Here is a 24352-nt window from a genome sequence, read left to right on the forward strand (position 1 = left end):
TTTTGATTTATGTAACCATAGTTATGTTTATGGACATGTGTCAAATGTTGAGAATGATGGTAAGCATACGCCTTGAGTTAAAGTGGTGAGCAAAAATGCAGTTAATCAAATGTGATTTAAATGGATGGAGGTTCTACCTACCTATGCATAAGATGATACTATACCTTACTAGACTCACTGAACCTTAGGGTTTAAGGAGAGTAGGGGTTTGGGGTTGAAACCTAAACAGTAGTCACTAAACCTTAATTCTGTCATGAAATATATAAAAACCAAGCATTCTCACACAAATGTACAGGCATCCATCCGCACACAAATGCAATCAGATTATAATATTTGAAAAGAAAACTTCCACAGGATCAATCAAGCAAGCATTCTCAACAACTATTGTCTTGTCTGATAACCCATACATAATTCCACAAATAAAGCTTTAGGGAAGGGAACATATAGTTAAAGTCTTAAGTGGCACAATACACAAAAACAGGGTTCACAAAAGCAGGGTTAAGGCGCAACGCAAATGAAAACATTGCTTTGGTTAATTATGATGACAGCACATGATATAAGTTTTGAAATTTCTAACCAACCAAGAAGCTTGTTTGGTTAACCAAAACATTGAGAGTTTAATTTCCAAAATCGTGTTATAAGCTCTGTATATACAATCCTTCCTTGGGCAACCCAACTCCAAGAAAAAGAAAAACACCAGACAACTAAAGAAACTCCAAAACAAATAATCTAAGGGTTGCCACTGTCAATGCCCTTGGTCTTTGCTTGCAGATATTGCACCTGATTAGAGCAAGGGATGGACATTGCCTCTTGCAAAAACCATAATAAGTAACGGTATTAAAGCCACCAACCAGTTCAAATGGGTGTCAACGTCCCCGGCCTTCACTTGCATCTGCAGGAGCTTCTTCACCAACTTTCTAGCTAGCAGCTGATCGCCTCGAACTTGTCCGATTCCGGCTTCAGTGGGGAACCGGAGGAGAAGGTGGTAAGTAGACGATACTCCCCGCAGTGCGCTTAACCCCGGTATGCCAAAAATGGCGTCGTATGCTGCAAAGGAGTAGCTCGCATGCACCCAGAAGTCCACCATGACCGTGCTCGATCTCGGCTCGTCCCCAATCGTCACTGGGAGAGCTATTATCCCCAAAAACGACTTAGGGTCTACATAATCACGGGGAATCTCCACCTTCTCCACGTCTCTCTCTGTAAACCCTAATCGCTTTAAGGAGTGGAAGAAAAGAACGTTGGCTGAAGCGCCGTTGGCCACGAGAATCTTGTCTAGTCTTGTAGAGTTTGCGACGGTCATGGAGACCACAAGGCGGTCGTTATGAGGGACTTCAATTCCCCTGAGGTCTTCATCCGTGAAGGTGATTGTGTTGCTCTGTGGGCCATCGTTGTCGCTTTGTTTTCCATGGAGCCCCGGCAGCTTGCATAAAAATAATGAGAGCGTGAGTAGGAAAACAAGTGTTTTGGCCTTCCTCTTCATGGCTGCTGACGAATTCAAAATGTGCCGCCAGGACCACTGGCCCTTGAAATGGAGAGAAAAATGTGCGACCAGGACCACTGGCCCCTTTGAGTGTTCTTTATAAAGGACTCACAAAGCAAAGCCCTAAAATTTGGCACGAGCGAACCGTGTGGGTCGTCCGTCGAACGAACGACGCCCAACTGCACGTCCGTACAGGGCGTTTCGAATTTTGATCGTGCAAACTGCAGGAAGATAAAGCAAAGAACCGCGCCTAATTAATTGGAATATTTGAGTTTTATGTTTTTTGGTAATTTTGAAATTTGGGCTTTTGATTGAGAGTGGATCTAAATTCTAAACGAGTCTATTTCACTTGTTCCTTCGATGTAGTCCACAAACAACAGACTTAATGGGCCCAAATATTTCTTTTTTCTTCCCCGATAGTGCTAACAAAAATTGGTCTCTAAACTGAATGTATAAGGACACACACAAAATTCATTTATCAAAACATGGCCAGATTCTCTTTCATCTAGCATTGCCTTAGATTTACACTATGATGATATTATCATGGTTAATGTCAATAACCCTATCCTCATAAATCAATTGTACTGTTCATATACTCGGTGTGACCAAAACCCTCCTTCAAAAGTTAAGATCAACAATGTCAACTTCAAGAACATTAAGGGCTCATCTTTCACTCCACTTGCAGTCAAGCTTGTATGTAGCAGGGGCGTACCGTGTGAGAATGTGGAGTTGGCTGACATTAATCTCACCTATGGTGGAGACGAAGGCCCTCTTATCTCTCTGTGTTCTAATGTCAAGCCCACAATTACTGGCATGATAAAGGCTCTTGGTTGTGCTACATCGTCCTTGACACCTCTTTCTTTATCCCAAAAAATAAAAAGTACTAATTAATGTTCTCTATACATAAATTATTGTGTTCTACTTTGCTTTTGTGCTACATGTTCTCTCCTTTGTATCAAGATAAATGAACAAATAACATGCAGAACATGTACAAAGGAGAGAAGCATTAATCCGGAGCAATTAACATGGAGACGGTTTTGAAAAACGAAATAGAAAACAAAACTGGGAGAATTAAACAACACTCCAAACAAATAATACTTAGGGTTGCCACAGAGAGCCTACAAGGGATGGACATTTTCGACCAAAACAAAACAAAAAGGAACAAGGGATGGCCTTCTTCATCCTGTCTGCTTACGAATTCAGAAGGGCTCGTTTGCTTATATATGCAGTACGAAACGAATTGTTCTCCAAGTAAAACGAGAAAGTAAATCCAACCCTCAGCTTGTACACAAATCATAGACAATATTAGGCCCAAATTTTAGAATAAATAAGTAAAATATGAGGCCCAAATTTTGTACACAAATCATGTCGAGTGAGGGGACCTTTGGTGCATGCTTTTGTTTTGGTACAATATTTATATGTTGCCAAAACGAAAATTTTGTTCTGGTTGATAAGAATATGGGAACCCAAACATGGCTGGAGAGAATACGAACCCCCATACCTTTACTGAAGCAGCCTAATAATTCTGGTTTTGGTTTTGGAGTTTTGCAAAGAGACTCTTCTGCCCAAAAAATTGAATAAGGACAATGAGACTCTTTGGTTCGGTCCCTAGAATTGGCTCAACAACATAATAGAAGGGCCGCTGAGATTTGAGATAGCTCTTCATCTAGTCCATGAACGACAAGTGAGGGATTCTTAGGACCCCATCCGGCCATATTGAAGGTGCCCAAATATTTCGAAAGTTTTTTTTTTTTTTTTTTGGGTCTGAACAAATAGTTTGAAAGTTAGCGATGCATAGGAGAAGTTATTCGGTGACACACTAAGAGTACTTTTCCACTCATTTGTCATGATAAAAGGGTAAGGCCAAATAAGGGTGGTTATTGTTCATGTAAGCAGTATTTGTCCTAACAATATTTTTTTGCCTTTCCACTTATTGCCGTAGCAATTACTATTCACATGTGATTTTTTTTTTTTTCTATATGTATGAGATTAACAAATAAATAAATTACTAGGTATGTATAAAAAAAAAATTGGTAATTTTTCTTATTTTTTTTTCTTTGTTGACTTCAACGCCCTTAGGCAACATCTCGGGTTGTTCTTGTCTTTAGGGCCTGCCCAATCTTGGTGGAGCCCACCATCTGCCCGAGCTGGATTTGATTGTGGAAAGTGTTTTTGGAGCACGAGGGCCTTTTGCCTTGGCAATTTCAACCGGTGGAAATGGTCTAACAGTCATTCTGTTGCGTGGTATTACAGCCCCTTATGTTATAACACGTGTTTTATTTATTAATTTTTTTCAAAATAATAAATCTAACATGAATTGATAATACTATATAACCATGTAACAATCGTATACAACAACTTTTCGATGCATTCAATTTGATATTGAGAAGGTGGTCTAGATCACCTATTAAAAAAACAAAAAAGTTGGTTTAAAAACTAAAACATATTTAATCAATGTCATCATCTCAAGGAAGATATGCAGCTAGAGGCGAAGGCAAATTGAAATATTACAGCCTGATTAGGCGGGGATTAGTAGTTTAAGGTTTGAAAGCAACTAGTTGATCATATTCATATATATAAGAGAGAAAAAAGCAACACAATGTTTCACTTTAGTTCCTTCTTCATATGGGATGTCCCTGTCTGTCGGTGCTTTAGCTTCCCCTTCACTTCTTTTGCTTATTTTTCTTCTCCTTTCTTTTTCATTTCAATTTATCTGCATCGATCCATTGGCTTTTGAGTGTACGTCCTCAGGTATTGGTTGTCACTTAATGCATCACACGTGTTTAAATTTAAATTCTGGCTCCTCCTCCTGAATCCCAACCAAAAGAAGATGATTCATGGATCATTTTGCAATGCGTATGTTCTTTTGTTAGCCCAGAAATATTGCTATAAGTTGGGTAACTATAAAAGTTTAAGCGACGTTAACGAGAAATGTTAAGAACAGTCGTGTATATGGACATGCGATTGAAAATCACCTGCTCATTCACTTTTCCAAGCGTAAGCATCCTTCAATTAATAATTTTATCAAGTCGAAAAAGATAGTGCACTATGATGTCTTGTACTAACCTAGCCTCACATCTATATAATAATTCAAGGGGGCAATGATCAGTGCACTACATGACTACCAAGTCTATAACACTTGCTGCTCCTCGGCAACTTTCTGCCTGTGTAATTGTGCAAAAGATTCTCTTAACCCTTGTGTCATATTGCACATGGCTTGGTTAAATTCAATTGTTTTGTCCACCCGTACAAAGTGGTAAGTTTTATTTCACATTCAGTCATTTTATTATTTTTTGGGTTAAAGTATTAATCAAAATGCAGAGAAAATAATATTACCGGAATATTTAATTGTAAATGAACACTAAAGTGAAGGCAACTTCACCTATACGAAGAAAAAGAATGGCAAAATGGTCAAAAAGAGGCCATAGTCGTGATCATAAAGTTAAAAAGTAGTTCCATTTCGATTCTTCTTTTTACGAAGAAAATTGCCATCCACTGTGAAAAAAAGCATATACCCACAGCTAACTTCTGCAAGTGCTTCTCCAAATAATTTTCATGGGTGCTTACTTATATCTGCACCTTATCTGACTCTGACTGGACGCGTTATTGTTAATATTGATGTGGCTTTTGATAGAGAAATTAATAGATGATACAATTCCTAAATGACATACATATTTCTTACTAATCAAAAGCAACGCATTTTGTGCAGCAATTTATGCCATCATATATTGTTTCATCAAAGGTAAAAGCTTCCTCTGGTCTGCTATAAGCCTACAACCCTACAAACCCTAGCTAATCCTCAAACATTTTAATAAATTTGTGCAAAGGCTTAAACCCAATTTTTGCCGGACCATTACAGGAAAAGACTACGAATGCCTTTTATTTCTTCTTCTTGTCGGGATTAAAAAAAAAACCATTAAAATGTTCTATTTTACTTTTGGATTCATTTAGGTGCCAAATGGAGAACTTTGAGCCTACCACCCTTGGCCAAAAATAAACGGTGCACAAATATATATACCAATCGGAAAAGTCTCCGCATTGGCCGCCATTAATCATCATATTCCCTCTTGGCAAGTTTGGCTTAATCAGCTGCATTCTTCTGCAGAAAGAACTGCTGGTTGGGATTCCTTAGTTGTTAGTTGTCATTGTGGCTTTGTGTTGTAATTTTCCTTTCTTTATCCAAAAAGAAGAAGAAAAATTTAAAGAGTCTCTATTAACTAAATAAAAGAGTTGTATGATACATATTTAAAAAATATTCAACCCGCTAACATATCTGATGAATGATTAAGATTAAAATTCATTAACTACGTAGCAAAAATCATTATTAAAAAACTCACCATGTTCATCATGCGTCACCAATATAACAAATGTTCTTATCACACCTTTTTCAATTTCATAGATTTTAAATTGACGATAAAAGAAGATAGGTGAAATGTTGCTTGTACTCTAATGTTGTACATGAAAGCGTGGTCCGTCGGAGCGTTAGCCGGGAATATTTTCCAGCCCATATAAGGAAGGACCACATCACTGGTCATGGGACACCTGAGAAAAAAAATCAATTTCATTTTATTTTTCCAATTTCCCCTCAATTTTAGATATTTTATTATTGGTAATTGCATAACACTTTTATTAGTTTCCTGTATACTGTTCGAAAGTCCAGTCCAGTGTTGTCTGTCGGGCATGGATATGGAGGGAAATTTTACGGCGGGCCCCACCTCAATGAAGTGCCCATAGTGTGCTTGACAGAAGCATCTCTCAGATTGGGTGTCCCATCCCCACGCTCCTCAACTGCCAGCCTTGGCGCGTTTTAGCAACGGACTTCCATCAGCCCCGCCGCTGGATCCAAACGACGAGTCGTCCTTACAAATTTCAAACGACGCGCGGAGAAGGTTGCGTTGGTACGACTAGTCGTCCTCGTTTCTCGTACCCCTGTAAAGTTAACCACTGTCACAGAGAGAGACAGTGAGAGAGTCCCAGAAAACTGTTGGAAGAGAATACAAGGGCCCGAAACGACGTCGTCGACGTCGTCCCCATGGGCTGCTGATTCTTCTCAGTCTTTCCCAACAAGTAACAAGGAAGTCACAAATCCCCGCAAATAAAAGCAGAGAGATAAAAAGAGAAAGTGAAAGAAAGCGAGGAAAAAAGGAAAGAGAAGGGCTTTTTGGGGAAGAAGGTGTTATTTCTCGCATTTATCAAAGAGAGGTTTTTGTGTCTCTCTGTCTCTTTCGACATTTTCAGGTTTAATGAAATTGCCAAGAGACTCAGTTTCTCAGTGCTCTAAATCTTAATCTTAATCTTAATTAGTTTAGTGTTAATTAAGTGGGTGTGGCGCTAAGCTTAACCAAAAGGGCTCAAAGCCTCATGAAAATGTTTTCTTGCCTCTTTCTTTCTTAGGGTTCCTTCCTTCTTACTCCCTCTGTCTTTCTCTCTCTTCTTTTTGTTTCGGGTGGGCCGTACTGCTACTTCTAGGGTTTTGAAGCTGAAACAAAAATAGTAAAAAAGGAAAAATAAAAAAAAGAGATTGGAGGCTCTGTAGCTTTGAGAGTGGGGGGTTGAAATCCATGCAGCTGGAGCTGAATCAGCTGATGATATAGATGCTGGGGTTTGTTTGGATGTGATTTCTACTGGGTTTCCTTAATCGTGGGTTTTGGTAGATTGGAGCGAAATCTAAAATGTGCAAGATCTTGATGAATGAGGTTAAGTGCTTAGAATCAGCGAAGATGGAGCATTGTCTTAGTGCTAATTGATATTTCTTGGCAAGTTGGAAGAGAAATCGCGCTCTTAAACATGCATTTCACAAAGCTCGATGACTCTCCTATGTTCCGCAAGCAGGTTTTCTCTCTCTCTATCTCTCTCTGCCGTTAGGCTGCTTATATCTCTCCTTGTTTGCGTGGTTTGGTTGTCGCATTTTGTTCCTCATTCCAATGACATGTTTGGCTGCTGAGAAATTTCGGAAGAGAAACTAAAGTTTGGAATTTGAATCTCATGGCTGGCTTGGGGGCTGTGATTTCTCTGCAACAAAATGGAGCATGTGCTGCCGATAGTTGTACATTTTAGAGAAGTGAATTGCATTGGCACAATCGCCATCTGCCACATCCCTTAAATTGCTGAATTATTTAGCATTTGCCAGTTGTGTAATTTGAAATGAATTGATGCGAGTTATGCAAGTTCAAGTTGAAAAGGTTTTAGTTTGCTCCTGTTGTTTCTGAGTTGCAAGACAGCCCAACCTAATTTATTTTTTCAATAATATGTCTCGGTTTAACTTCCACCGATTTCACGTTCTGTAGAAGAACAGAGAGTTAGTTAGCTGTATTTGTATTCTCTGCAGAGGGCTGAAAATATGAAGCTTTGCAAAGATGTCTCTGTTATAGTTCCCAGACTTCTTAAATCTGCTTATACCCTGCTCGGGGTTTATATTACTCAGGCTCTGAAAATGTCGAGTGTAGCGAATGTTAAATAGCACCCCCCTTCCCCTTCTTGTCGTATTTACTTTGTGATGCATGTGAATAATGTTGCTATCTCCATTCCTGTCACTGCATTCTGTTATATCCATTATACGTGGGTTCATGACATTATTACTAGTTATGGACTTTGCTGCGGTATGTAGTCATTGATAATTCTTTTGGTGGAGCAGATACTGTGCATGGAGGAAAATGCTGAATCATTGAGGGAGAGAAGTTTAAGGTTTTACAAAGGATGCCGAAAATACACGTATGTCTACAAATAACTGTTCGATGGAATTTTTTGACTTTGCCAATTGTTGTGTATTCAATTACATTGCTGATGATATAAAATGTAAATTTCATTTGGTACCATGAAAGACTTGACCACTTAGTATCTTATGCTTTTTGCACTTCCTATAACTCTCAAATATGCAGAGCATATGAAAATTTGATAATTTAACATACATGTTGTCAGGTGGTTTTGGATCTTCCTTATCTTGTTTTTGCTGGATGGAATCAACCTTTGCTAAACATGTTTTGTTTGTCAGGGAATTACTTAAAAGTGTTTTTTTCTTTTTGTTTTTGCTTGCAGTGAAGGACTTGGGGAAGCATATGATGGGGACATTGCTTTTGCTAGTGCCCTAGAAACTTTTGGCGGGGGGCATAATGATCCAATTAGTGTGGCTTTTGGAGGTATGCCAATTTGTCATCATAAAGAGTATCAAACATTGGTGATTTTCTTTTCTAGTTGCTTCATCGGTGGGTGCATTGGGGTCACCCAAGTGCACCCAATTCTTTTCCATTCTGACCACATTTGAACTATAATATCATTTGTTATCAGGATTATGTGTGTTAGCCAAAAGAAAATTAAACAAAAAGGAAACAAATTCATAGATAGTGCATGTTGTTGAAACAACTATTAGAAGCAGGTATAAGCTGCTTTTGGCATTTATTAATTGGCTCCTGTCTTCTTCTCTAGGCCCTGTTATGACCAAATTTACGATAGCACTGAGAGAAATTGGGACATACAAGGAAGTTCTTCGATCTCAGGTGATAACTTTGTTTTATCTGTTGCTGCAAGCTAAAGGCTTCCTTCTGTTTTTGCAATCACAATATTTTGGCTGCAGTTCCCAGAATATCAATTCAATATGCAGTTTGAGAGATGTTCGTTATCAGTTGAAATGGTTTCTTCTTAATTTAGGCTTGTGAATAATTCCATTTTGAAGCTTGATATCATTTCCATGTTTTGAAGTTTTTGCTTTACAATGAGGCTTTACTTGAGCAAAAGTAACTCTAACTGCATACATTTTATGGCTGACAGAACACATTGTGGCGTATGCAGTCACAGGAAGTTTAATATGCTTTAAATTCCCTAGTCAAATGGCTTTCCATGATCCTTTTTTTGTAGCTCTCTGTGTTCGTTGCCTGTTGGATTAGTAGTTTATTTTATGTCATGCATAATGTCAAGCTATAGTATTAACCTGTTTTTCCTCTCCCTTACAGGTTGAGCATATGCTAAATGACAGACTGTTACAATTTGTGAATATTGATTTGCATGAGGTCAAGGTATTGTGAAAGATTCCTGCATCAGGCGATTTGGGTTTATCTTTGTTTTTGTCAGTATCATTTGTGTCTTGTAGTTAGTGTTGAATGGAGTATTGTCTTTGTGCAGGAGGCGCGGAAACGTTTTGACAAGGCTAGCCTTATTTATGACCAGGTGTGTGCTGCAGATCCTAAATTAATTTGCTTCTTTTGTTGAAGGAACTTCAATGCATTTAGTGACTATTTTCTCATGTGTTGAATTTAGAAAATAGAATGATCTGTTCCAGTAAAATATTGCTAGCATTTAAAAATAAATAAATGCAGGATCTCCTGCAACTGTAGAAAGATTTTTATTTTATTTTTCATGTTCTAACCAAGTCTGAGGTATCTTGAAAGATAGTTCTGCAGGTTAGTTGAAATCTAGTAGAACCACACCAGATTCATTTGTATTTTTTGGGAACTTGTTTGGGAGAGATTTATTGGTGTGATTTCTTCCCGTATCTTTGATTTGTTAGAGCTCGCCTTTTTCTATTCTTTTTTTTGCAGCTGTATATAACAACCTTGTTTTTCATAATTTAATATGGGATTTGAATCATTGATAGATCTTGCAGCTATTTTGGGATTAATAAGACTCTTTGAAATTAATTGAGTATGTCATACGTAGTTTGATACTTATGTTACCGCAGGCTCGCGAGAAATTTCTCTCATTGAGAAAAGGCACAAAGAATGATGTAGCTTCCATGCTAGAGGAGGTACTATGCAGTGCAAACTCTAATTATATTTGTTAATATATGTTCTTATCTATGGCATTGAAAATTATCCATTCTTTACATTCTAATACAGCTTAGAGATATTGCAGGAACTTCATAATGCAAGGTCTACATTTGAGCAAGCTCGTTTTAGTCTGGTAAGTTTCTTGAAGCTGTCCTTTTCGAAATCAATGATTTCATGTAATTGAAACATTGGCATTATGATTTGGACCTTTTTATTTGCAGGTGACTGCTCTTTCTAATGTTGAAGCAAAAAAGAGGTTTGAATTTCTGGAAGCGGTCAGTGGAACAATGGATGCACATCTTCGTTACTTCAAACAGGTGAATTGGAAGCCAGGTTTTCTGTCCTTTTCACATGCTTTATCACTAGTTTGTTGACCTTCAACCTTTTTCATGTGTAGGGTTATGAGTTGTTGCATCAAATGGAGCCATATATTAATCAGGTTTGTTATAAATGTGTATGTTAGTGTAATATTTAAGCCAAATCTAAATCAGGTTTGAGATTCTTATATTCCTAACTTTTCTATTCTGTTTGTAATGAGAATAATTGAAAATTTGACCTCTTACTATTTCATAGGTCTTGACTTATGCTCAACAATCAAGAGAAAGATCCAACTATGAACAGGCAGCTCTTAACGAAAGGATGCAAGAATACAAAAGACAGGTTGATCGAGAGAGCAGGTGGTCTTCCAATGGTTCTAATGGATCTCCTAATGGAGACGGGATACAAGCCATTGGTAGAAGTTCACATAAAATGATAGAGGCCGTTATGCAGTCTGCTGCAAAGGGAAAGGTTTGAAGAAGCTTCATTTTTTTTTTTCCCAGTTATTGCCTTTAATTTATTTACGTGATCTATGTTCCACTTCTTTATGCATTTTGATATTGAAGTTGCTTTTGTTTCATGTCTACATTTAATACTACAGACAAAATTTAACAGTAATCAATAATCAGGTTCAAACCATTAGGCAAGGTTATCTCTCAAAACGTTCCTCGAACTTGAGGGGTGACTGGAAAAGAAGGTTTTTTGTTCTTGATAGCCGAGGAATGCTGTATTACTATCGAAAACAATGCAGTAAACCATCTGTAAGTAATTTTTTCAAGAAAGAAGTTAGGATGCAGAAGGCTTGAAGTTTGTCCCGGGCTTGACGTTAATATCAATGTTTTGTTATTGTGTTTGTCTATAACTTGTAGGGGTCTGGTAGCCAAGTTTCTGGTCAGAGGAATAGTTCTGAGCTTGGTTCTGGACTTCTGAGTCGGTGGCTTTCTTCTCATTATCATGGTGGAGTGCACGATGAGAAATCTGTTGCTCATCACACAGTGAATCTGCTTACATCAACTATCAAAGTTGATGCTGACCAGTCAGATCTGAGGTTTTGTTTCAGGATCATTTCACCGACAAAGAACTATACTTTGCAGGTTCGATTCAGTGTAGCTGTCCCTTGTGATCTTGGATTTAATTTTATGTATTTATGTAGTTCCTGAACGGTTTCTCAACCAATTTTAGCTGGTGATTCTGCTAATATGGCAAATATGTGATGGTTATTTGTATATAGGGGTTCCTGCAATGATATTTATTTATGCTTGTCAGTGCAGGCAGAGAGTGCACTTGATCAAATGGATTGGATTGAGAAGATAACAGGGGTTATTGCTTCATTACTTAGCTCTCAGGCTCCTGAGAGGGTAATTATTGTGAAGTTTTGCATGATTATGATGCCATTGATTTTCATAGTTGCTTTGATGATTTTTGTCCAATTCTTTTTCAGTTTCTGCCTGCTAGTCCCATGGGAAGCCATCGTCGTTCAGCAAGTGAGAGTAGTTCATTTGAGAGTTCTGATTTTGATCACACTGGAGTCGAAGAACTTGCATCTGAGAGGAGTCTTCCTACTGCAAATTCTGACCGCCCATTGAGAAGCTCACAACAGCAACGATCTTCTTTAAAAAGTGAAAAGACAATCGACATGCTACGACGAGTATGTGGGAATGATAAGTGTGCTGATTGTAGTGCCCCAGAGCCAGATTGGGCATCATTAAATCTTGGTGTTCTCGTTTGCATAGAATGTTCTGGTGTTCATCGTAATCTTGGTGTACATATCTCAAAGGTAATCATTCTGCTTTCTTAGTCTTTTTACATGTTATATCTGTGAGCCATGCACTCTTAAATAAGTGTTGTGTAGGCATGCCTATCAAATGACTATTATGTTATCCTGTTCTTTCTTCCTCTACTTTTTTATGCGTACAATCTCAAATATTTATAGAGTAGGAATCTAAAGAACCTTCCTCGTATGATTTTTACTAATATGGTTTTTTTTAACTGACCAATAATGTGGTTTACTTTTCTAAAGGCAATAAGAATTGTTAACATGGAATGTGTAAACTGTCCAGTAATATTTTTAAATCTTTTTTCTGAGATTTTCTCGCCTCTGACCATGAATTTGGTGTACAATTACAGGAGAATTCAATAATTGTTCACATCATGATAAAGTGGAAACTATTATTTACTGGAAATTACTAAATTTTGTTTTGATTTGTATGTTATATGGACTGTAATATCTTCATAGGAACTTTTTTGTTTATAACTGGGTAAAGTGTCCATGGTAATGATGTATGTACTGGTCCTATAAAAAAATGATATATGTATCAGTTGCTCATTTCTGCAACTCTTTTTCTTGGTGGCTTTTACTGCAGGTAAGGTCTCTTACACTGGATGTCAAAGCATGGGAGCCTTCTGTTATAAATTTGTTTCAGTCTTTGGGTAATGCCTTTGCCAACTCTGTCTGGGAGGAACTTTTGCAATCAAGAAATGCGTTTCAGGTTGATCTTATATCCACAGGGTAGGGATTCTTTGTTACAACTCTTTCGAGTATCGTATATGTTTCATCTTTACTTGACTGTTGTGAGCATTCACTGCTATTCTTCTGGTGAAGGTCATACAAGTCTGATAAAAAACAGCTAGTTTTTATCAGCAAACCCAGTCAGAGTGATTCTATACCAGTTAAGGAGAAATTCATTCATGCAAAGGTATGCCCCTCGCTGTTGCTAATTGGATGACTTGAAAACAGAAGGAATTGCTCTCCTTTTTTAAATTTAAATTATGATGGATAATGTGTGAATATGATCTAGATAAGTTGATACATCAAGACATTAGAATTTTTTTGGTCTAATGGCTAAGATTGCTAGTATTACATACTAAGTTGATAGGGAAGCAATTCCTTTTCTAGAAAAAAATAAAAATAAAAATAAATAAATTGATAGGGAAGCAATAGTTTTAGAACATCAGCCCAATCTAAAGAACACGTATTTTCTAATATTAAAGACAGAAATTTTGATTAGCTCTAAGATGTGGAGAGTAGTTTGAGATTGTGAACCCTTATCAGCTTATTGGAATACTTGTTATCCTCTCGTTTATCGCTTTTAGGTGATCATGGTTTAGGCATCTTGCAAGAAGGGCTGTACGTAGTGTATAAAGGCATAACCTCATTGTTCCTTCATAATGTGGATGAGGCTAGCTTGAATTCATTGTAGTTTTCACAATAGCAATGATTTGGGAACCAATTTTTATTAACTTTATGATTATGAGTGTTCTCGAAGATCTCCTATGCTACCTGCTACTACTAGTTGATGTTATTCAGACTATGGAAATGTGGAACTAAATGTTTATTTTATTTCGATCATAGTATGCAGAAAAGCTTTTTGTTCGGAAGCCAAAAGATGCACAATATACTCATTTGATAGCACAACAGATTTGGGAGGGTGTTCGTGCTAATGACAAGAAAGCTGTATATCGTCACATCGTTAATTCTGAACCAGATTTGAATGCGGTGTATGAGCAAGCATCATGTGCCTCTTCATTAACCCTTGCGAAAGTAATGCTGATGCATGAGCAGACTGGCCATGACCAAACCTCTAGCTGCTTAGCTGGGGATTCATTGGACAGGTCGTCTCCTAGCTCTTCAAACTTGAGTGGTACAAGTGAAGGCCATGCTGTGGAAGATCTAGATGGGTGCACTCTTCTTCACCTTGCTTGTGAAACTGCAGACATTGGAATGCTTGAACTCCTCTTACAGTATGGAGCAAATGTGAATGCAACTGATTCAAGAGGTCAAACACCACTTGACCGTTGTATTCTTAGAGGCAGAAACACATTCGCAAAGTTGCTTCTTTCAAGGTGACTATTGTCTTACGGTTAGATTTGCTGTTTTAAAAAACTCATTTATTACATCTTTCCCAATTTCTGCATATTTAACTAATTAGCTGTCAATTTCTTTTAAATGCTTCATTTTTACCTCTTATTTATGATTCGCTACTGAGGGGTTCGACTGCATCTGCAGGGGAGCTGATCCACGAGCATTAAATGGGGATGGTAAAACGCCCCTTGAGCTGGCAGTCGAGTCAAACTTTGATGATGGTGAGGTCCTTGCTATATTATCGGAGTCCAATGGATGAAACTATCGAATTAGCAACCATCCGAAGACAACGGCATGGATGCTGGATAATTTTCGTTAAAAGAAACAAAAGGTATCTCGCATTTGTATAATTATAGTTCATAAATTTGAAAGCTTGTTCTCCTTTGAATGAAATGGCACAAAGTGTTTTGCGGGTTTCAAGAGTGGTAGAATCGCCTGCCTGCCCCATGGGGGCACCGTTGCAAAATGTCGTCCAGGGTTGTAATTTAAAATGGCTCCCGTGGTCTGTGAGCCGAAAGGCATCTGGGAGCTTTCAGCGAAGGGCTCTGTAATGTGTTGTCTCTTGTTTATTCAGTTTTCTGCTTCCTTTTGGGTGAAGCTGTGAGGATTTAGTTTAGGCCATTGTGTATTTGTACATTGATTTCTTTTAGTGAAGCTTTTGGTTGTTGTAACTCTTTTTGACTGAACAAACTTCCAACCCTATGTTATTCCAGTTTAAAGATTCCGAAGAGGGAGAAGATGAAAGTAATACCCCGAAAAAGAAAGCAAAAAATTTCCCGGAAATTGATGACTTTTGATGCTTTTCTTTGCAAGGAAGGATATTTATGATATGGAGGCAAGAAATAATTATCTGGGTTTGATTTTGTGTAAAAGAGTTCCTTAATCATATTTGTGAAAACATAAGAAAATAGAAAATAATATATGATGATCTTCAATCATCCAATCTTATCCACGTCAGACTAAGATACAAAGATCTGAAATGACGAAAAGACTGCACTGACATATCTTTTGATGGGTCAAGCCTGTGAGCGGAGCCTATATGATGTTACGCTCCCTTGTCATGGCATGTCAGTCAAATGTAGCAGAACCCATCACGTATGGCGCAACAGACAGCTTGGTCTGCGGGTCTCCCTGCAAGTCAAAGGGCTACTGAATCCATCCACCACTATATATTTAGGCAGAATGTCATTTTTGTCGTTCACCCATTTTACAACTTTGATAATCTTCCTAGCATCATTTATGTCATTTTATTGTAGTTTCAAATCGGTCGCAATGTATAATAAATTTGTCAAATTCCTTTCAATATCGTTCAAAATACCCCCCCACACTTACTATGTTCCGAGAAAATTCGGACGTATCTTTAATGTAAGAGGTATAATCAAACCGCATAGATCAAAATGAAAAATCCAACAAACATAAGAACTAGAAGTGATTTTATGCCTTTCATTTATTTACTTGTTTCAATCAAGTAATTTGGATAGAAACAAATGAAGCAGGTGAGTGATGGTGCTAACTCAACTGCCATGAATAACTCCGTTGATTTATGAAACGCAAGATGATTAAAAAAATGTTTTCTCACTTCAATTTTCGAGACTTACCTTTTTATTTATTTATAATGAAATGGAGGTGAAAAGCCCTCCTTGCTCCTGTTGGGCCTGAAAAGGCCAAGGCCCACACGTGCACGCGTGTTGGTGTTTCACTCGTCCCGAGACCCATCGATTCTTTTGAACCACCGGAAGCGGAAGCCAGACCAACCATGAACGACTGGAACGACCCCAGCAAACGTGTAAAAGATAATATTCCATTTCCATCCCCACAAAAATTAATAATTATATTCCAAAGCAACAGTTTATTAAATTTTTTTGTTGTTGGGAATTACTTTAATTAATTTAAACAACAAACAAAACAAAAGCCAAAAAGAAAAACACTTTACTAATCAGTAATCGCATTTGGCTAATCTGTAATCTCCCCCAACCATTTTTTATATAATCGGAATAAATTCCCGCGGTGGTTCCTTCTCGACGGTTGGGATCTCTTCCCGAACCAGCCAACGGCGGATATGTATTTGGCGTTGCTCGGGCTTGTCTCACACGGTTCGATGTTTCGCTTTCGGCCCTCGTGATAGCGACACAGTGCCAACGTGGCGCAGTGGACCCCGGGGCTTGGTAGTCTGAAAGGCGGGAAGCCCAGTTTTGTCCTCCGCATGAGAGAGAAAGAAAAGCAAAAAGAGCCAGAGAAAGTGCGTGTAAAATGTATCTCTCCTCTCAGACAGACACGGAGAGAGAGAGAGGGAGGGAGAGAGAAATACAGTGAGAGAGGTAGGGATTTTTGTTTGTATTTTGAATTTTTTTACAAGGGACAATAATAATAGTGGTACCCAGAGGCAGGAAGAGTACCGGGTTGTTGTATACTTGCTGTGTAGTTTGTGAAGAAAAGAACTTGCTTTGTTTTGTGAGACTCTGTGTGTGACTGTCTCTAACTTTGAAACGGCCAAGTTTCAAAACTTGCCCTTTCTTTTCTTCTTGTCATTTTTGGCGAGCACTTTGGGTCTTCTAAGTTCTTCAATCTCTGTGTCTCTGCTGATGAGTAGTGGGGGTTTGTTTTTGTTATTTGTATTTTCGGGCATGTTGAAGGGGTGTAAATGAGGGGCTTGAAGAGAAAAAGATGCGAATCGGTGACGAAATGATTCTTTGCGTCTTTCTTCTGAGGATTTTTGCGTCAAAAAATTCGATTTTTATCTGATATTCTCCTCTTTCATGTGCCCCTTGAAGCTTCTCTCATGGGTTCTCCCCGCACTTTTCCCCACTACTTCAAGCATTTCTGGACTGGGTTGCATTTTCTGCGTCTCCAAGCTCCATGGAGACTAAAGCCTTAAGAAAAACAAAGCAAAAATTTGAGCTTTGACGCCAAAGCAGCTGCTACTCTTGAGTTTGTGTGGTCAAATACTCAAGAAAGATTTGAGCTTTAAGATTGGTTTTGTTAATTTTCATCTGGGTTATTTAACTTCAAGCTTCTGGTTTGCCTACTATATGTAACATGTGGGTTTCAGTTTGGCTTTTCTGAGCCTTTGCTCTCACTGTCTTGCTTTTGAGATTCGTGGCTTTCTACTCTCTAATGGATAGAAGAAGAAGTACTTCAAAATTTAACAGTAGGCTTACTAGGCTTCTCCTTTTGCTATTCATATTCTGCTTTCGCCAAGAAACTGTGCAGTGCCAAGAAACTGAGCCTCCATCGTCGTCAAAGCAGCCCCACTTCAAGAACCAGCTTCAAAGAATCATTCTCAGCATTGTGTTGGGAGTAGTGACAGGACTAATTTGTGCCCTTCTCACTGCGCTCTTGGTCCGCTGCTTTCTCCGCTACATTAGCAGAACCCCAATTCTAAAAGGCCCTGTCATATTTTCTCCGAAAATCGATCCCAAGACACTCCAATTGGCATTAACTAATGAAAACCAGTTACTGGGTTCTAGCCCAAATGGCAAGTACTACAGGACTGTTCTTGACAATGGGCTTATCATTGCAGTCAAGCAGCTTGGACCCTTTTCCGAGTGTAGTTCGCCAGAGTCTCAGAGCAAGTCGGTGAAGAGGCGAATACAGCAGGAGCTTGAAGTTCTTGCTGGCCTGAGGCATAGGCATTTGATGAGCCTGAGGGCTTATGTTCGTGAACACGATAGGTTCTCTTTGGTTTATGATTTTGTGCCCAATGGGAGCCTAGAGGATGCTATGAATAGAGTTAGAGCAAACCAATTGCAGCTTGGTTGGGAAGTTCGGCTTCGGGTTGCAGTTGGGGTGATTAAGGGGCTTCAGTATCTTCACTCGTATGTTCCTCAGATTATGCACTACAACTTAAAGCCTACAAATGTTATGTTGGATTCGGAGTTTGAACCGAGATTGGGAGATTATGGGTTGGCCAAGCTTACGCCTTATTTGGATGGAGCAACATCTGGCTACAGCGCTCCAGAGTGTTTCCAGAATGGCAGGTACACATATCAAACTTTGATAATATCCAAACTTGGTAATGTTTCGTTTTGTACAATTACTATGCTATTCCGTTGAGGAAGCTATATTGATATATTTGTGGAACTTGTAATTGGGTTTAATGATATTTGTGTACAGTTCCTAGTAATTTTCTTGCTTTTACAGTACTTATCAGGAGTTTGGTATTCCACATCACAAATGTTTAGTCTGGGGCAGGATTGGATTAGGTCTGCTACCTTTTAATTTCCATTAGCAATTTAGCTTCTTTTTCAAATGTCTCGCTCTCCTGCACAAGGTGATGGATACTCGAAGCTCACGGCCAATACAGGGGTGTGTGTTTTGTGGGTGGGATTGCAATCCCACACCCTTTGTCCCACTTTTTTTCGCCCCTGTATGGAATTCTGAAAGTTTCCCTTGGAGCTGGATTATTCTCATAGTTGTTAAGATATAAGGCTTTGTAGAACTTCAGAATATTGATGGTTGTTTGCCTTAAATTTGGTGCTATGGGGTCTTATATGTAGCAGTTGTGTTATTTTGACTAGCTTGTAGTATGGAAATAAAAACAGATATACTCTTCCACTAAAGGCATTATATTCAATTTTGACAGGTACAGTGATAAGAGCGACATCTTCAGCTTTGGGATGATATTGGGTGTTTTATTAACTGGTAGAGACCCAACTGACGCCTTCTTTGGGGAAGCAGCTAGTGGTGGAAGTTTAGGACGGTGGCTGCGGCACTTGCAGCAAGCCGGGGAGGCACGGGAAGCATTAGATAAGAGTATAATAGGGGAAGAGGGGGAGGAAGATGAGATGTTGATGGCAGTGAGAATTGCTGTTGTATGTCTATCAGATTTGCCAGCAGAGAGGCCCTCAAGTGATGAGCTTGTTCACATGCTAACCCAACTGCACAGTTTTTGAATCAAATGCAAGTATTTTGTCGAGTTGAAGCTTCTATTTCTGTAGATTTTGGGGAACTAGACTTCAGAAATGTTTGCTCTCAGGTTTTGGTCTGCAATCTGCACGGCTTTTCAAATTGTAAGCTTCCCTGTTGTAATGTACGTACATTGACTGTGGTGAAGAAGTCAAGGAAATTTCTGACTTTGGAGTAAGAATGAGCAGATAACCCATGTGGGGCACATCTCTATTATTGTGTTTTTCACCTCCTGATGGTAGGGATTTGGTGGCTGTCTTTTTGTGGACAGTACTTTTTTCAAAATCACGGGTCTTTTCAACCTGTGAAGTTGGACTATTCTCTACATGCCGCTTCAATAACCATTCTGTGTAGATGTGCAATTTGAGAAAAGCTTCCATGTCAAGAGTATAATACTGTTTTTCTATTTTCCACCAATCAAATTAGATCATACGGAATAGTTACAATGCATGACGGATTAGTTGGAAATATCAAAACAGTGCTATCTTCGTAATATACAATTTTTTTTTTCATACTTCAGTGTTCTTGTAGGCATGGATTCAAGTTCTAAGGTGGATGCAACCAGCTAACACGCAGTCTACAAATCAACTAATATTTCATAAAAGAATCAAATAGCAATATGAGTATTTAGTAAGTCTTTTGATAACCTTGCTTATTGGATTAATAATTCTTTTTCAAGGCTCCTTTTACTTTCTTGCTGTGATCCCCATCCCCATGGTTCTATTTTGGAAGATGTAAAAGCCATTATTGGTTGAGTTTGTCTTGCCTAATGTGTGTCACAAATTGTATCCACATGTGATGAACATGACTAGGAAGCAAGAAGAGACAGGAAAAAGCATGTGGTGGGGATACTCAGAAACCAAGCAGCTCATGCAAATTGGGCCCAAAATTAGCATGCTTGAAAAGAAAAAAGAAAAAAAGCGAGTTAAAAAGCATGAGAAGGATTAGAAAAGATGACCCAACCACTTCCAGCTGTGACTGCAAGTAGAACCCAACCTTCCATTCTTTTAATTATTAAGAGCATTTATAATGGGCTCTTTAAATTATATTTTTAGACAAATTTTAGAGATGAAATGGAAAAATATAACTTCAATCATGCTCCCTATTCACCTCTTAAAATAGAGAGACCTTTAAGAGCTCATAAATTTAAGGAGAGAGAAATGACTCTTAGTGACTCTATAATTTAATGCTCCTTTATTTAATGAATATTTCAAACCTTTAATTAATATAATTATTTTTTAAAAGAGATTGACCAATTAAAAAAAAGTTATAGCATTTATGACTTCCTAAACTAGAGAGCACCATTGGAGTTTAAATTTTATAGAGAGCTCCTAAAATAACTTTTATATGTTTTTAGCTAAAATTTAACAAAAAAATAGAGAGTATCATTGTGAATGCTCTAGGGTATATATATATATTGCAAGATAATTATTAAGAGAAAATTATTTAAAGGAGAGGAATTCTTTTTCTTCTCAACAGATGAGAAATCCCCCAAGTCACAAGGTGAGGGTGGGAGAAGACTTCCATGAAACGGAGATCAAACTTTTTTCTACTTTCAGGTTCCAGTCAATAACATTATATAGGATAACACTTCTACATGACATATTATTATTGGCAGGAGATAGCAAGATAGTTCTATTTTTGTTGCAACTAAATTTTTTTCGAGGGTCAGGGGTATTATAGTTTGTTAGCTTTTTGGGCCTTGGGCTTCATGTTATATACAAAAATTAGTGGTGGGAGAAATTGCAAGTGTTTGGGCCGGAAGGTGTTTGCTTTGTCTCACTTCGGCCTGTGGGTGAAATGTCAAATTGCCAAAGAAAATAAAGAAAGACAAAAACTGGAGTTGGAAAACCGGAGTGTGGGAGAAAAATCCAAGTATGAGCATCTCTCAATCCATTCATTTAGTTTTGTTTTTGTGGACGAAATATCAATCCATTTAGTTCACCACCAAATTCCCAGTTAAAGCAGAAAGTTAATATCTTATCCGGTCTCAAAAAATCTATGCTACCTTATCCAATATCCATCCAAGTCATTGCCCAGGCTGATATATTATAGTGCTGAGCTTTTGCCCCTCTTAACTCGAGCAAATCAAAACCAACTTACTTCCAACAAAATGCAGGCCATTCTACGTCTCCCACCACCATCTGTATCACCCCTTGCCCTTGCAACACCCACCACCACCAAGTCCCTTGCCTTGCCATGCAGCTCCTCCATTCCAAGGCTACTAAAATCCCCAAGGTGCCCCCCACTCAAGGCAGCCAATGTCACAGAAGACCCTTCTGCTGTTGATTACAGCTCCGTCACTTCGTAAGTCAATACCACTCTCAGCTCTTTCTTCTTATTGATCTTAATATTCTAATCAATTGTTTGCTCAAGCATAAGCATTAATTTGTGAAATTTACAGTGTTTTTCCGGCAGAGGCTTGCGACACAATCGGAGGAGAAGCTTGTGATGTCGAAATGTATCCTGAGGTGAAGCTCAAACCAGAAGACAGGAACAACACAGCCAAGACTACTTCTGAGCAGTTGGATAGAGATTATCTAGAGTACGACAGCCCCAAGACGTAAGATGAATAATCTTTTTATTGGTTTGAGGTATGAAATTTTGTATTTTCTTTTTGATTGTCTAAAATGGTTTTATGTTGATGATTGCTGCAGGGTCTTTCCTGGAGAGGCTTGTGATGATCTGGGAGGAGAATTTTGTGAGCCTGAGTATCAGAGAGGGGTTCACTAGGCCCTGAGATCTTTTCTTTTCTCATCTCAGCTCTATTGTTGACTCTAATAATTTTGTGAATAATTACTATTTGGAAGGGTAGCTGGCAATGTTCTTGAATAATAAATAATGAACATGAACATGTAAGAATATAGCCCAGTTGGGAAATTCTAGTTGCAAATTCTGATCTTCACAATTTTCTTTGCTTCAATATTTGAAAAACTCAGAATCAGGGATACTACCTACGACTCGGAAACCAGATAATTGATGAATCAGTATATTCTCCAATGATTAGAACTAAGAAAAGATTTGTTTCTTGACATTTGAAATACTATTTACTGATCATATCAAGTTTCAGAGCTTGCACATCACACAGTTTTTAAGGGTTTCTACAGAAATCACATTATGAACAAGAACAATGAAGAGCAGATATTAACACTGACATGTTTAGGCATCAAATGTCACAGAGCTTCAAGTAATTTTGAGCCTAAATCCGATACGCCTGCTATTCACTCGCTTCAGTGATCTCTTCCAGAAAAAGATACTGGAGAGAAATGGAATACTTAGCAGTCTTTGTTCTCCCTGAATTGCTATTGTCCTTTAGAACAAACGATCCAGAGCCATCACCTTCAGCACACACACAAACTCCCAATTATAATATGTTGCAAAGATCATATACCCAAAAAAAATAAAAGAACACTTATTCTAATATTCCATATAAAATTATAATGCATAACCGTCCCATTGCTAAACAAACCTTGAATTGTAAAAATGGTTGTAACCCATCTTTTGTAGATGAAGAGCAACCTTGGGGAGTCTCCATGGTGTGTATCAGACAGCAGAAGCTTGCAAGGACTCGTTTCACTACCATGAAAAGTTAAAGCTTACCATACTACTATTGTTACTGAACAGAGCAAATTAAGTCACTAATTATAATTAAAAAAGGTTAATTACTCACTTGGCATGAACCATGGCATTGTGACATAAAGCTAGTGTCCGAACCATTGCTAAGTCTCTTCCACGTGGGTTACCATATCTTTCTTGGCAGCTCCTTTAATTGAAAGTAAAAAAATTAAATTAACAGATTGACACTAGTGAACAAGAAAAGAAGAAAGGAAATACCTTTCGTCAAAGAAATCTCCAAAATCATCAATAACAACTGCCACAGGAAATGTCTCATGCAGGTGAAATGCAGCAAAGTACTTCTTAATTCCTTCATCATCATCCACATACCTATACAGATGAAAACTTGTCTCAAAAATCCCATTTATACATCATCATTCTTTAGAAGTGTTATGATCAAGAAAGCTTCAAAGGGTAAACTCACTTCATTTGTATGCGCTGAAATGTCTCAGAGGATGAATCAACGCCCTGAAAATGTTTAGCACAGAAAAATGGCTTATGGGTACTGAAATATCTCAAATAATAAATAGATTTATTTTTAAAAGAAAAAAAAGAAAGAGAAGAGGTACCTGGGAAAGATAAGGGGGCTTGACCTCTAACTTGCGGCGGTTGCAAATGAACATCACTTTACCATTAGTATTGCCATGGTGGCCCTCCCCCATTGCGGAGTTGAATGCAAACTGGAATATTAAGGAGGTTTTTCCGCTGCAAAAAAATGAAGACACAAAGCAATTAGAGAGAGAAATGGAGAGAGAGAGAGATATATATATATATATATATATATATGGAAAGTTGAATTACGAATACCAGGAAGGAGGGCCAGAGAGAAGCATGACAGGGTGGGATTGGCTGTTTTGTTGGAGGTCCATTTGCCTCACTGAGAAAAATCTCTGCACCATGGTTGAGCTGAAGCCTGAAGCTACAATGTCAACAGTCAGATGGAAATTTATACTTGGTTGGTCCAAATCACAAAACCCGGGCCTTACAAAAAACCCATCTTGGATTTTACCGGCGTGCCTTTTTCTGTGTTTTTTTTTCTTCTTTTCATGAACAATAATCTAGTTGGCGCCAAAAAATTTATTATTTATTATTTATAGGAAAATAGAGGCACCCACAATAATTTGGAACCCTCCAGTTAGAAATATATTATTTTGCCAAGGCCTAGTATATGGATTTTAGCTCTTACTTTCACTTATATATGCGTTTTTGTTCCTGCAAATATATTTGAAATTAATTATGCCTTGCCTACTATTACAGTGAATTTCAAAATCTTTTCTAACTAATATAAATATTTCCAATGCATGTTGTTATGCATTGAATGGCATAATAGTTAAGAGAGCACACTGCGGACTATCGAAAGAGTAGCCAATCTCCAAAAAGTTAAGACCAATGTAAATTGCTCTGCAAGAC

The 24352-nt window shown here is 38.1% G+C and overlaps 5 protein-coding genes across 5 annotated transcripts; 3 read left to right on the forward strand and 2 right to left on the reverse strand.

The window, feature by feature from the left end:
- LOC18791188 lies at window positions 602-1559 on the reverse strand. The gene has a single exon (XM_007227059.2). It carries the CDS (start codon window positions 1481-1483, stop codon window positions 785-787), a length of 699 nt encoding a protein of 232 aa, XP_007227121.2. The 5' UTR covers window positions 1484-1559; the 3' UTR covers window positions 602-784.
- On the forward strand, window positions 6390-15146 carry LOC18793463 (ADP-ribosylation factor GTPase-activating protein AGD3). Its single transcript, XM_007225217.2, has 19 exons — window positions 6390-7315; window positions 8118-8194; window positions 8519-8619; window positions 8906-8976; window positions 9430-9492; window positions 9599-9643; window positions 10155-10220; window positions 10328-10375; window positions 10464-10559; window positions 10640-10681; window positions 10816-11031; window positions 11190-11321; window positions 11430-11654; window positions 11832-11918; window positions 12002-12337; window positions 12924-13069; window positions 13163-13256; window positions 13913-14403; window positions 14567-15146. Exons 1-19 carry the CDS (start codon window positions 7271-7273, stop codon window positions 14679-14681), a joined length of 2496 nt encoding a protein of 831 aa, XP_007225279.1. The 5' UTR covers window positions 6390-7270; the 3' UTR covers window positions 14682-15146.
- On the forward strand, window positions 16316-19795 carry LOC18791678 (inactive leucine-rich repeat receptor-like protein kinase CORYNE). The gene is made up of 2 exons (XM_020562992.1): window positions 16316-18399; window positions 19005-19795. The coding sequence occupies exons 1-2, from the start codon at window positions 17537-17539 to the stop codon at window positions 19312-19314; spliced, it is 1173 nt and encodes a 390-aa protein (XP_020418581.1). The 5' UTR covers window positions 16316-17536; the 3' UTR covers window positions 19315-19795.
- On the forward strand, window positions 21231-22228 carry LOC18788737 (light-regulated protein). The gene is made up of 3 exons (XM_007223662.2): window positions 21231-21634; window positions 21732-21890; window positions 21985-22228. The coding sequence occupies exons 1-3, from the start codon at window positions 21441-21443 to the stop codon at window positions 22058-22060; spliced, it is 429 nt and encodes a 142-aa protein (XP_007223724.1). The 5' UTR covers window positions 21231-21440; the 3' UTR covers window positions 22061-22228.
- Window positions 22331-24283, reverse strand: LOC18790142. Its single transcript, XM_007226162.2, has 7 exons — window positions 23750-24283; window positions 23512-23647; window positions 23367-23410; window positions 23162-23272; window positions 22998-23090; window positions 22797-22903; window positions 22331-22666 (listed from the first exon to the last, which is right to left on the reverse strand). The coding sequence occupies exons 1-7, from the start codon at window positions 23839-23841 to the stop codon at window positions 22545-22547; spliced, it is 705 nt and encodes a 234-aa protein (XP_007226224.1). The 5' UTR covers window positions 23842-24283; the 3' UTR covers window positions 22331-22544.

This window comes from Prunus persica, chromosome G1 (assembly GCF_000346465.2).
Source record: "Prunus persica cultivar Lovell chromosome G1, Prunus_persica_NCBIv2, whole genome shotgun sequence".
In the NCBI taxonomy this organism is placed as follows: domain Eukaryota; kingdom Viridiplantae; phylum Streptophyta; class Magnoliopsida; order Rosales; family Rosaceae; genus Prunus; species Prunus persica.